The 12,817-nt window shown below is 38.3% G+C and overlaps 1 protein-coding gene across 13 annotated transcripts in view; it reads right to left on the bottom strand.

Moving 5' to 3' along the window:
* The window catches only part of DOCK10 (dedicator of cytokinesis 10), a 279,856-nt gene that overhangs the window by 29,276 nt on the left and 237,763 nt on the right, over positions 1–12,817 (bottom strand). For 6 of the 13 annotated variants that reach the window (XM_030833224.2, XM_060301780.1, XM_060301777.1 and 3 more), the window contains exons 32-44: positions 11,208–11,383; positions 10,965–11,081; positions 9,399–9,510; positions 8,559–8,680; positions 8,356–8,470; positions 8,199–8,265; positions 7,930–7,977; positions 7,260–7,373; positions 5,070–5,194; positions 3,679–3,791; positions 1,930–2,067; positions 1,063–1,245; positions 535–645 (exon numbers count right to left, since the gene is read on the bottom strand). In XM_030833224.2, the coding sequence (XP_030689084.2) occupies positions 535–645; positions 1,063–1,245; positions 1,930–2,067; positions 3,679–3,791; positions 5,070–5,194; positions 7,260–7,373; positions 7,930–7,977; positions 8,199–8,265; positions 8,356–8,470; positions 8,559–8,680; positions 9,399–9,510; positions 10,965–11,081; positions 11,208–11,383 (1,541 nt within the window). The remainder of the gene's footprint in view (positions 1–534; positions 646–1,062; positions 1,246–1,929; positions 2,068–3,678; positions 3,792–5,069; positions 5,195–7,259; positions 7,374–7,929; positions 7,978–8,198; positions 8,266–8,355; positions 8,471–8,558; positions 8,681–9,398; positions 9,511–10,964; positions 11,082–11,207; positions 11,384–12,817) is intronic. The other 7 variants (XM_030833310.2, XM_030832898.2, XM_030832975.3 and 4 more) reach the window with 3 other exon arrangements.

The following is a 12,817-nucleotide window of genomic DNA, read 5'->3' as shown; positions in this document are numbered from 1 at the left end:
GGTGGCTTCTCTTGTTGCAGAGCATGGGCTCTAGGTGCATGGGCTTCAGTAGTTGTGGCCCGTGGGCTCTAGAGTGGATGCTCAGTAGTTGTGGCGCACGGGCCTAGCGGCTCCGCGGCATGTGGGATCTTCCTAGACCAGGGCTCAAACCCATGTCCCCTGCATTGGCAGGCGGATTCCCAACCACTGTGCCACCAGGGAAGCCCCTCCAGAAAGTTTTAAAAGAGATAAAATGAATTTGACCAAGAATGAGATTATGAGAGAAACACTGTATTTCTTGGTATCTGATACTTGTGGTCAGTTTTCTTGTTAAGTATCATTCAACCCCATATCTTGGAAATTCCACTTAACTGAGTATATGCTGAAAGTGTAAGAACTGATTATCCATTCATGCAAGCGGACTCAATATAAGTACTCAAAGGGTAAATACACAAAATACAGAATTTGTATTTTTTATGATTTTGGTATCTCGCGAAAAGAATCCAGTTTAGTTTATTCCCAATTCTTTAAAAAAGTCCACAAAGCATTTCTTACTTTCATTTGCTTGTCTCCATTAGCAAAATTATTGGTAATTGCAAGGGAATGTTGAAACCGAGAGCCTCCAATCCCAGCATCAGCTATTAACTGGCTTACGGCCTTGATAAGCTGAAAAAGAAAAGGAAAATGGAACCTCAAAAGCAAGTAACTCCGAAATACTAGTTGTCAAGAAATCCATTGAGTTGGATGAATGTATCATTAATTTCTCCCTGTAGGCCCAATGAATGTGCTCAGAATCTGGTGGGATTTGGCATCCTAGAAACAGTCATGGTCCCTGAGTTGTGTATTCTATGATTCTATTCCCTGGCAGAAGAAAGGAAAAGTACAGGTGGAGTTATGGGTTTTGCTGATTTCTGCCCAGTTGCACTCTTTCTATGAATCGGAACTCAGTGTGATGGGCATCTTTAAGGAGGAATCTGATGGAAGAGTTGGGAAGTGGTTGCCCTGGAAACAGTAGGCTTTTATCAATGCTGAAACAAATGAGTGGTTTGAACAACAACATTAATGGAAATTGGCAGCACGTACTTGTAAGTGGGACCGGACAATTGACTTTTGCTTGTTAAATTCAAAATTCTTCCTCATAAAAAAGTATAGAAGTGCTGACGCTTCCGTCTGAGTTGACCGTGACCTGTGGTTGCAGCATTTTAGGACTTCATAGCAGAATGAGCCACACAGGTCGGCAGGCCCTTGGAAGAACGCTGAAGGAAACTGCGGAGACAGAAGTGCTGGTGAAGTGAGCAGATGCCTTCATTTTGCTCTGTTCATTCTCAAATTTTAAAATCCCTTAGAATAAAATCTTTCTTTCTTTTCTTCTTAACCTAGACTTTTTCTCCCATTTGCAGGTGGAAGAGGATATAATCTTATTTACTGAAGTCTATGTTAGTATTTTTTTTTTCCTAGAAATAATCATTCTCCACGTTGTAAGTATCCCTTGCATCAGTAACGGATGACTACCCAAAGCAGTGGAATGAGAGCTCTGAAAAAGTTTCTATTCACCCAACACTGTAAAACCCCCAGGGTCCTCAAAGGTGGACTCGCCTGTATCTGATGCAGAACCTTTGACTTGGCAGGAACGGACATCACAGTTGATGGTGTATATTTTACCTAACTCTCTGCCACAAACACCGAGAACCCCAAGAATTGATGGCCAGGTGCTAATTTTGCTCCCTTTTGATATCCAGCAGATAGGCTGCCAAGGTTGTGAACTTATTTTGAGACCGTGAATCAAATAGTTTAATAAAACCAAATAAATCGTCTAATAAAACCAAATAAATCAAATAGAAGAAAACAAACTTTCTTCCCTCGATACTGAGAGATGTAAGGATTGATATGTGTTTATTGTCAGCAATAAACACTTCACTGAGCTTTTCTTGGAACCTGGAGGACCCTTACCTTGCATACAAATAGCCTCAAAGAGGCAAATACGTGCTTCAGGGCTGTGGCTGATTGGTTGACTTGAAAAAAGAGCATGTAGGTATCAAAGACCCTTTTCATCATTGAATTTTGACATTCAGATTGTTGGAGTTGTCTCTGGAAATTCAACACAGCAGTTATTTAGGATGAGTGAAAGGACACCTGTATTCTTTCAAAAAATATCTACTCTGGTCCTACTATGCGATAGGCACAATTCTGGGTGTGGAAATAAAGTGCTGAATAAGCTCTATGTTCCCAATGAAACTTACATATAGCAGTGATTGAAAAAAGTTACTAAATAAGAAAATAGAGTAGAATAATCTATGATGGAAAGTAGTTGCTTTGGGAGATAAGATTACTTTATATAGTGTGGTTAAGACCTCCCTAATGGATGAATTGACATGTGAGCTGAAAAAGTCAGCCATGGGCAGATCTGGGAGGATTGTCCAAGGAAGGAAAACCAGTTGGTACCAGGGACTTGAGATGGAATGGAGCTTATTAGTTCAAGCAGAGAAAAAAGAAAAAAAAAGAAAAAAAGAGAAAAAAGAGCAGAGTAGCCTAAGCATGGTTAGTGGGGCAGGGTCAGGAGAGAGGTAGCAGATGTGGTCACAGACAGGCAGGTCCTCAAAGGCACTGATACAGCCTGTAAGATGTATGAGATTTGATTGACATTTCCATCGAGCAATAAAGAATTAAAATGTGGATTTTGTTTTTTCGACTGCCATGCTGACATTTTACTTGAAAATAAGACTTCCTTGCTATAATCATTCTGTTTGGTGCAGACTATTCAACCGACCCAACTTTTTCTAATTTAACCCTTAACATTTGAAAGCTCATTAGGTTGAGCTAATGTTTTTAATAACTTCATTGAGGTGTAATTGATATAATTTCTATAGTTCATATTTTATAAAATTTTATAGTTTATATTCTATTGTATGGATATGTTTCAATACCATTATTTTAAAAAATCCATTCACTTGTTGATGTATTTTTGGGTTGTTTCCAGTGTTTAATTATTAAAAAACAAAGCTGTGAATATTGATGTACAAAGCTTTGTGTGAACAAATGCTTTTATTTTTCCTGGGTAAATTCCTAGTATTGGAATGGCTGGTCACATGATAGATTATGTTGAACCTTCATTCCAGCATACGTTTTTTCAAGGTGTTTGTATCATTTTGTATTCCCACCATCAGTGAATGAGAGTTCCAGTTTCCCCAAGTTGCCAAAACTTGGTATGGTCAGTGTTTTTAAACTGCAGCCATTCTAATGGTAGGTAGTGGAATCACTTCACCAAAGATATAGAGATGGTAAGTAAGCACACAAAAAGATGCTCCACATTATCATGCTGTTTTCTCTAGCTGTTGTATCTGTTTATCTGTTGTATCTAGCTGTGCTTTGTCTCTCCCTTTGATACTGAAAAAGTAGAGTCACATTCTCCCTCAGCCCAACTTGCCTGACAGTAAAGCAAGAGAAACAAGGAAGAGAGATTGTCTATTATTGGACAATAAGGAAATATGTCTGTGTGTATATCAATTGAGCATTCGCCAACTTCTGATAAATTCTGAATCTCTTCTTTAACATGTTTTCCACTCACACTTAGGTTGATTTATGTAAGGTTAATACATTTCATTAAATGTCATAAAAACCTTAAAAACATATTCTTGACTTCACATGACTTTTCCACCTTTCATTTTATCATATTACAGAAGAAGTTACAGTCACACTCACCTGGTGGACCTGAGTGAAGAGGGCTAGCAGGTCTAGAATAGTCAGGCAAACCTCTGTAGCAATATTGGCCTCTGTGTCCACATGGTGCACGATGTCTATTTCATTGGAGTTGCCTACAAAATAAAGTAGAAAATGCATCAATGTCAGAAACAAATCTTTGTACCCTATAAAGAACTTTTTTCTATTACAACATAGTCAATGTTTACTGGTGTTTTGACGAGTAATTTTATTAAATCAAAGTGCTTTCATTTGTTCAATCTCTTTATCAGCGGAAGCAAAAACAGAGACAGAGTTTTTAGTGGGTGCTATAGACTGAATGTTTGTGTCCCCGCAAATTCATATGTCAAAGCCCTTATCCACAATATGGCGGAGTCTTTGAGAGGTAATTAGGTTATGAGAATGGAGCTCTCATGAATGGGATTAGTGCCCTTATAAAAAGAGACACCAGAGAGATCATCTCTCTCTCTCTCTGTCACGTGAGGACACAGCAAGAAGTTGGCCATCTGCAAACATGGTTCTTACCAGACATCAAATCTGCTGGCGTCTTGATCTTGGATCTCTCACCCTCTAAAACTATGAGAAATAAATGTTTGTTGTTTAAGCTACATAGTCTGTGGTATTGTGTTGTAGCAGCTCGAACTGATTAAGACTGTGTGGGTGCCCTTTTAATTTGTCAGCTATAGTTTCCAAAGGACCAGAGTAGTCTGTTCTCCATTATTTCTCACTACTTTTCCATTGATTCAGGCATTGGTAGAGTCCTATTTCCTCCATAATCAGTCTGGGTCAAGTTTTATGGTCTCAGATTAACAGACCAAACGTGGAGTCTCAGTAGATGATCTGCATTAATGGCCTCGTCAGAAAGGGATTAAATGTGTTTATAGGTTAAGGCAAATACCTTCAAACAGCTAACTGTGGTCACGTGTCCATAATCAGGAACACTTACATGATACAAAAACACTGGATCCCATTTTCTCCTCATTCACACCTGGAATGTGTGCAACACTGGATTCGAGATGGCACACTTGCTGCTTCTATGACATGGCCAACTTTCTCCTCTTCCCAAAGAGTGGACAATAATCTGGTTGAGAGAGGCCACCCTAACCCCTCACAATGCCAAGTCACCTGGTTCCAGAGGAGCTACAGTGAGCATACTGTATTGAGAGTTTTACTTTTCCCCTTTCTCCTCATAAGGACACTACTTTTTTTTAGATGCTTCCAGCTGATTCTCTCCTCCCAGAAATGTTCCTCAGGCTACAGCAAGCCTGAAAAGCAGTGGTCTCAGGGGCACAGCAACATTCCTTACATTTTTGAAACATAATGCATTTTATGTCCTGTACACATCTAGAGAAAAATGATAACCATCTTGTTGCTATTATTTCTGGTATACTTACTGGTCATGGTATTGTCTAACATCTGTAGGAGTTTAGGGTTAGAAAGTGCATTTTTGCCTCGAATTATCGGTAAAGTTTGTGATCTGTGCTGCTTCTGTCCTTCGTGACTGGAAGTGGTGTGCATCCTGAAAATGAAATGACAAAAATGCTTAAAGTCATAGGGATATGATAACCAAATTTTCATTCAAATTCTCTTGACTGAGTCAAATGTTAAAAAAATTTTTGAATAGAGACTTTTTATTAAAAATATTAATTATAGGTGACATGATGAGAGGAACTTTTAAAAGTACGTTTGGACAAATTTTATTTAAGCCAAAAAAGGGTTCAGAATGATAACAGATACTAAAGGATAACAGACAAATAATAGATGCTGAATTAAATTCTGCACAAACATATTCATTATTATTTAATGAAATCATGGGATTCCATGCATGTTCAGGTGGTCATTGGTTGATCAGAAAGGCATAGTGGTAGACATTAAAAAAGTACAATATTATATAGCTCAATTGTATCAATTATTTTTAGGAGGTAAAATGTAAAAAAGTAAAATCTAGTCTAAAACAACCCTTTGTCTCCTACTTCTTTGCATTCGGAAATTCTTACAGGATTTGTCTTTGCATTTGTGTCAGGTCCACAGCAGGGCTGACATATGATCCTTGTGGGGGAGAGAGCTGAGGTCGCTTCTGGGCTGCTGCTTTCCCAGAGCAGGGACAATGGCCAGGGCTCTTATTCAATGCCCCTTGGCACTTCTAACTGGGGGAATGAGGAAGTAGGAATATTTCCTGTTCCCGACTTTCATTTAAGCTATCATTTCATTTAAGCTTTCATTTAAGCTATCTGATGGCCAAGGTCATAGAAAATTTCTTTGAGGAAAGCAGGCAATAGGAGATACTGAAGAGTCAAGCCTGAAAAAGAAACAACTTTTTCTCTTTGTCTTACTTCTCAAGGCTTATTCGATTCTGGCTAAATCAAATGCTCTGGATGGATTGGGACCCTAGAGATCTAACCTTGGCTTTCAGTAGCCAGGAGAGTCTGGGTCATTTCTGTAGCTACAAGGAATAATGGGTTTGGGGCTGTATGGTTTGGGGCTGTATGGCTTGGACCTTTGGGACTGGATTATTTCCAGGTTTTGAGTCTCCTTCAGTCTGTAACTCCTGGAGGAAAAGCCATGGCTTCTGGGAGGGGAGTCGTGGGAACGACCAGGACCTGTCCAGATGGTTTAGGGAGGGGCCTAACGTCTAACCCACCAGACGTCTCCAAAACTGCAGTGACCTCAGGTGGGCTACGACTGTCATTAAAGTAATTGTTTACAGTCCTCTACTCAACTGCCATTTATTTTCTCATAAGGGGCCATTTCAAGGGGTCCCCATGGATAAACAGGCAAAATTTATTTTATGGTTTATTAGCTATGTACTACATTCATATTTCTTTCTAAAGCTCTTTCTAAAATATAGCCATTTTCATATTATACATTATTATGATACTCCTGGGGAGAATAAATCAAACTGGAGAAAATTTTAGCAAAGAATTCTGATTTACTAGACCCAGAGGAGCTTTAAGGCAAGATTTTAGGGCAAATGTTTCCTGTAGGGTAGGTTAATGAAGGGTGACCGTAGGCTTTATATACTATTCTAATGACTAAAAAACCTAAAATGAGCTTACGGGGCCAGCTATGCTTCCTATTGCCCTTGACCCTTTAAAAAACACATTAAGCTCTAAGAATACTGATAAACTATTACACTTACTACTAAGAGGAAAGGGGAGATATGACCTCACATTTTACTTTGTCACTAGATTAGCAAACATTACAATAGGCATTTATTGGAATTATGTCTTTTCAGGTTCAATTAAATTAAGATACTCATTGACCCTATACAAGGCATTGTACGCTAGGTGCACATAAATAAGGCAAATCCTTGCTTCTAGGTTTTCACAAGCTAGTGGGGCAGATAGGGATGTACCGTCAAAGTTTCTTCAGGGAAACATACAGAGTTTCTTGAGATCTGTTTTTGGTTTGAGATATATATATATACACAGACACACACACACACATGCACATGTGTGTGTGCATATGTGTGTATCCACAGCCTATATATATATATATATATGTATGTATGTATACACACACACACACACACACACACGTACACTCACAATATAATTTTAAATATCAAGCAAATGTGACAGTACCATTGCGGCAAGAGGCCAGAAGTCTGGCAGGATGGATTAGATCCTTTGAGAGTTCCATTGTTTTGGGTGGACTGCACGAATTTAAACGCAGCAGCAATTTTTCTGCAAGGAAAACTGAAGTTTTAATATGAGCTCAGTGTTTGTAATTGATATATGAATTAAAAAAAGGCAACTGACAAAGTGATTACTGAACAATGAAATATTCCACATGCTATGAAAAATAAAATCACATTTTCTTATGGAAATGGGAAATTGCGGGTTTAGGGAAGATGCCAGGGGCACTGCTGTCTCTCATGAGAAAAGGATGACAGCACAGTTTTCTAGATTAATTGCTTTTTTTAGTTTATTGGAAGTATTTTCTTAAATAGGTATCTTTCAAGTTATTTTCATATAAAGATGGATAAATTAGTTGAGAAGTTACATGAAATGTGGTTTCCTTTCAGAAATGTGTTTTGTGCTTTTTCCCTGGACAGCTTTAACTGTTCCTAGATCTACTACGGCTATAGGGTATTCATCAAACTTCTATGTCTAATGTGAGGTCAACCTTAAAATCCTTATTTGCATTTTAAGATTTCTAACATAAATCTCTAAGTCTAACCTGATTCATTAATAATATGTCATAATTTTTTTCAAAATACCAGACTAACCTTTTGGAATTTAAAATTATTACCTTATTATGTTACGTTTTCCTAGGTATCTGAAATTTTGAAGACAAACACTAGAAAGGAAAAAAATGTCACATTCTAATTATTCACGCCTTTTTATTTATACAAAGTGTTCATCCAAGTATATTAAAAGAAAAATATTGTTTTCTTTAAATAGTTTATGCATTATTACTGATAGATCATTCACCATATGGTACCTAGAATGAAAAATGGTATACTAAAGTATTTTGAAGGTTCTAGAAAAAAGCATTATGTAATCAACTCTAAAACTTACTCCAAGATGCTGAAGAAGTCGGACACCTCTGGACTGGGCGCTCTTTGCCAGTAGGCAATCAGAGTCTCTGAAAGGAAACCCCGAGTAGTATGAGACTCTTTGAAATTCCAAGTTTTTTTCTTCTTTTTAAAATTTAAATTTAAAGAACTCTCTTTACCCTCTGAAATTGTTTTCATAATGTGAAGAAAGCACATAAGAAGACTCCTGGTTTCTGCTTGATCTAACTTGTCAAACCGAAGAGTTGAGCCTATCAAAGACAAGGGTCTTGGGATCTAGGAATGAAGAACCAATTAGGATTGAGTAAGCATAGGAGATTGCTGACTGGTAATATGCTCAGTAAGTTTGGGAGGGAAGCCGTACCTTTTCACAGTTTTCAGTCTTCTCACTGCTCTTCTCATTGGTACTTGGGTTGGAGTCAAGACTTGCTAACGAAGCTCTGGAATCAGCATGGTTTACTGTAGAAATAGCTATTGATGAAAATGCTGTAAACACAAGCCACAGCACACAGACGGTAATGAGATGCGTGGGCACACAACACAGAAAGCTAAAATGATGAACCAAAAAGATGCTGGTCATTCAGGTGGTAGCAGTATTGTGAAAAGCTGACATAATAGAGTCTGCTGGAATTGCCATGAAAGATATGCAACTTTTAAAATATGATTATAACAGCCATGCCAGCCTTAAGGATTTAGGAAAATGTAGACCTTTTTAACTAGAAATAAATCTTTTTTCCTTTGATTTCTTAAAAAGCTTTTGAAAGAACATTTCTGTTTTAAAATGAATAATAAAGGTTCCTAATGATGCTTTGGAGGAAGAAGCTTTCAATTTTTGACAGTTTATAAGAAATTAAGATGACATTTCCAAAATAGTTCTTAAGAATAATCTTTGAAGTTGAAGGGCTATTATACTTTAAAAGGCCGTATGCAATGAAAACTTCAAGATTGTCTCCAGAATGAAACAATTTGATAACATCGGAGAAGACTGCTCCTCGATCCAAGTAAAAATGAACACTAAGTAGAAGAGGAAGTTGCTGGACGGCATGCAAAGAAATATGTAACAAGACTCTTCAGCTATATAAATGCAGTATACTTTGTCACATAGATTAGGTGTAATGAATTATGGAGTGGGTAAAAAGCACAGTGATATACAACGTAAACACGGGTGAGAGTTAAACACAACTGTCTGGAAGGTTTGAAGTACCTGCTATGGAATTTAAAACATCTTTAGAAAATGATGTGTCCACAGAGTTTGCATATTTCATAGCTGACTGGGTGTGGAATCCTCCATTGGTGCTGAGGTCATCTCTAGACCCCTGTATTCAAAGCACAGAAGAAATTAGTGGGAATCATCATATTTCAGCATTGCAAACCCACATATGCCTTCTTCGTTACACTTTCCATTAGATGATACGCGATTTGATCTTTTATATTTCAGCAAAACCTTCTGCCAAACTAGGCAATGAAAATTAATATAGTTAAACCATACTCTTAGTCAGACTTTAAATCTTACGTGATTTAAAAAATTTTTAACAATGTACTAGAAACTATCTTTTAGATATAGACTAAATGGCTGGAATGGTTATTGATAAATTCACTGATTTAAAAAAATTTTAATTGAGGTATAGTTGATGTACAATATTATATAAGTTACAGGTGTACAATATAGGGATTCACAATTTGTAAAGGTTATACTCTATTTACAGTTATTATAAAATATTGGCTATATTCCCTATGTTGTATAATATATTCTTATAGTTTATTTTATACATAATAGTTTGTACCTCTTAATCCCCTACCCCTATTGCCTCTCACTCCCCTTCCCTCTCCCCACTGGTAATCACTAGTTTGTTCTATATATATGTGAATCTGCTTCTTTTTTTGTCATATTCACTAGTTTGTTGTATTTTTTAGATTCTACCTATAAGCGATATCATAAATTCATTGATTATATTGTAGATTATATATCATTATTATCATGGATTATTTTATGTATATTACTATTATTTAAAACTAGATTTTAGGTACTTATTATAGGCCAGTATCTATGATGAATGTTCTCTATTCCACAATTTAATCCTCCTAAGAACCTTGTGATACAGGTATTCTCTTCCATTTTATAAATGAGGAAACAGAGGCTTAAAGAAGTTGGATAACTTATCTAAGGTCACATAGATAGTAACTGATACTATTGGGATTTGAACAAGGTCTAAAAAAAAAATTCCAAAGACATAGCTCCTAACTTCTAGATGGTAACATCTTGCCTGGATTCAGCAGTGCGTCAACTCATCTGGGAGTTGAACACAGTCAAAGGATCTCAAGAGGGTTGTTGTGAAGTCACTAGGCTGGCTCAGTGGAGGAGGGGTGACAAAACAGGCCACTCCTGGGCTGTGACTACAAATAAGGCACGTGGCTCTACTGACACCAGATGGGCCTAAACCTGATGCAGAAAGCTGGTGGGGAAAGGTGTACACTGAGGATGGGGCCATGAATGCAACAGAGGAACGTGGTACAAACTGGAGAGAATTGGAAGGTGATGCAGAGAACAGAGGACAATGAAAACAAAATGCTGAAAAGATGGACAAGTGGAAGGCGTCAGTGACCAATCTGGAACAAATGACACTATGTAAACGTCTCAAAGCACCTAGCAAGAAGTGCTGTTTAATTCTTAGTTTGGTCACAGTTGGGGGAAAATAGTTATCTATGGCAAAAATATAAAAAAGGCAAATTCTTTATTACGATAGACACTTGGAATATTCTGCAGACTTACCTGATTCGATGTATTGATGGTAAAAGGATACAGGTCCTTCAGGTAAATCCTTGGCATATTGTCCAGAAGCATGCCATAGAGGGGCATGTATAAACTTGCTATCTGGGCCTGCTTCTCCTAGGTGAAAAAGTAGTCAAAAGAAATGATTTACCTAAAAATCAATAGACTTGTAGGTTTGATATGCATTTAATGCAGTGAACCATTAAATGGTGTTTAGGGAAGGGAGAGAGGAAGACCACTTACTGGTTCTCTGTATCGATCATCAAATGAATGCTTAGCCATTAGATTTTTTAGGACAGCTAAAGCCAAGTGCCTGATATCTTGGTCTTCTTGCAGAGCAAAGCCAACTTCTCGGAGCAGAATTCCGATTAAGAAGTGTTTGCGGCAAAACTCATTTGTGACTGAATATTCAGGCATATCTTTGTGAGGAAGGTAAAGAGATCATGTTATTGAAAATCAACTGATCACTTGATAATCGAGAGATTTAGCAAACAACTATCAACCCCTCTCACTACTAGGAGGGATTCAGTAATACAGAGATGAAAAATGTGAAGAGGGGCATTCAGCAAGTATTCTGTTTATACTAATCCAAATAGTACTCAGTGTCAAATGTCAAATTCCATAAAAGTGGCATGTCTACAATAGTACCGGAGTTGAAAGGAGAAAAGCTTATATTCTGCCTGGAGGAATCAGGAGATGTGACTGGAGGGAATATGTTGAGATGGACCTTTGAGGTTGCTCAAGGTTGAAGATGCAAAGAGTCTGGGGGGCGGGGGGGGGCAGTTGGAGGCAGTGGGTAGAGGAGAGGAAGTTGGGAGAAGGGAGAGGGTTTCAGTGGCACAGACTTCTGAAAGCACAGTTATGTGGGGAGCACAGGTATGGAGGAGACCAGTAAGCACAGCAGCCAAAAGAGGAGTGGCGAGAATTACGACTGGAGAGATATACTGGGACTGGATGATGGGCAAAATCAAGTACAAATTCCTAAGCTGGTGTCTAGGTCCCTGAACCATTTGCACGTAATTCTACAGGAAATGTTAAGTGACTGACAGCTTTGAGATCAGTGGCCCAATCGGACCTGTGCTTTATTGAGCCATTAATATGATAGGCTATAAATGGGAATTAGACTGTAGGGAGATGTGGGGTGAGGGCTACCATGCAGGAGGCTGGAGGAACAGGGAAGTGGGGATGGTGAGAAGGCCTCTGGACCTGGGGTAGCAGGACCCAAGGAGTAGCAGTAAAATCACCAGGACACGTGAGCTGCAGGACGTGAAAGAGCAAAGAGAGAGGAAAACCAAAGGGGGCTGCACCCTTGTGAGTCTGAACTATAGAGAAAAGAGTGCTAAAATCTCAAGTAATAGTGCGTTTATCGAGAACGGGCCAATGTGCTTCCTAAACGTAACTGTTAATAGCAGGACTAGCGTCCAACCTATAGAACAGGTATTGTGTGCCAACACTCGGCTAAGCGCTTTGCAAGCGTTATCTCCGTTACTCCTCATAGCTACCCGTTAGGAAGAATGAACTATTAGAATACTCCAGGTCATAACTGACCAGGAGCAAAGTAAACACACTGATTTTTAAAAAATACTGCTGGGGGCAGAAGTACGGGGAATGTGGAAGTTCAGGGAACTAAGATCAAAGGGCTTAGGTTAAATAAATCTTTCCATGAAATACTGAGTAATAATGAGGGGCCAGGAAGAGAACCAAGCTTTCCGATTCCCAATCTATGGCTAGAAAAAAAATTGCCAGGACTATTTGAAGTTATAAACTGGTCTGGGGTAAAAATAAACTTATGTGATTCTAATAATCTCAAATCCTGAGAGAATGGTTTGAACAGGGGTGTGGTTTATTGATAG

The sequence above is a fragment of the Globicephala melas genome, chromosome 7 (genome assembly GCF_963455315.2).
Source record: "Globicephala melas chromosome 7, mGloMel1.2, whole genome shotgun sequence".
NCBI classification, from domain to species: Eukaryota; Metazoa; Chordata; class Mammalia; order Artiodactyla; family Delphinidae; genus Globicephala; species Globicephala melas.
Note: the sequence above shows the minus strand (reverse complement) of the source record. Positions and strands in the feature narration are given on the sequence as shown.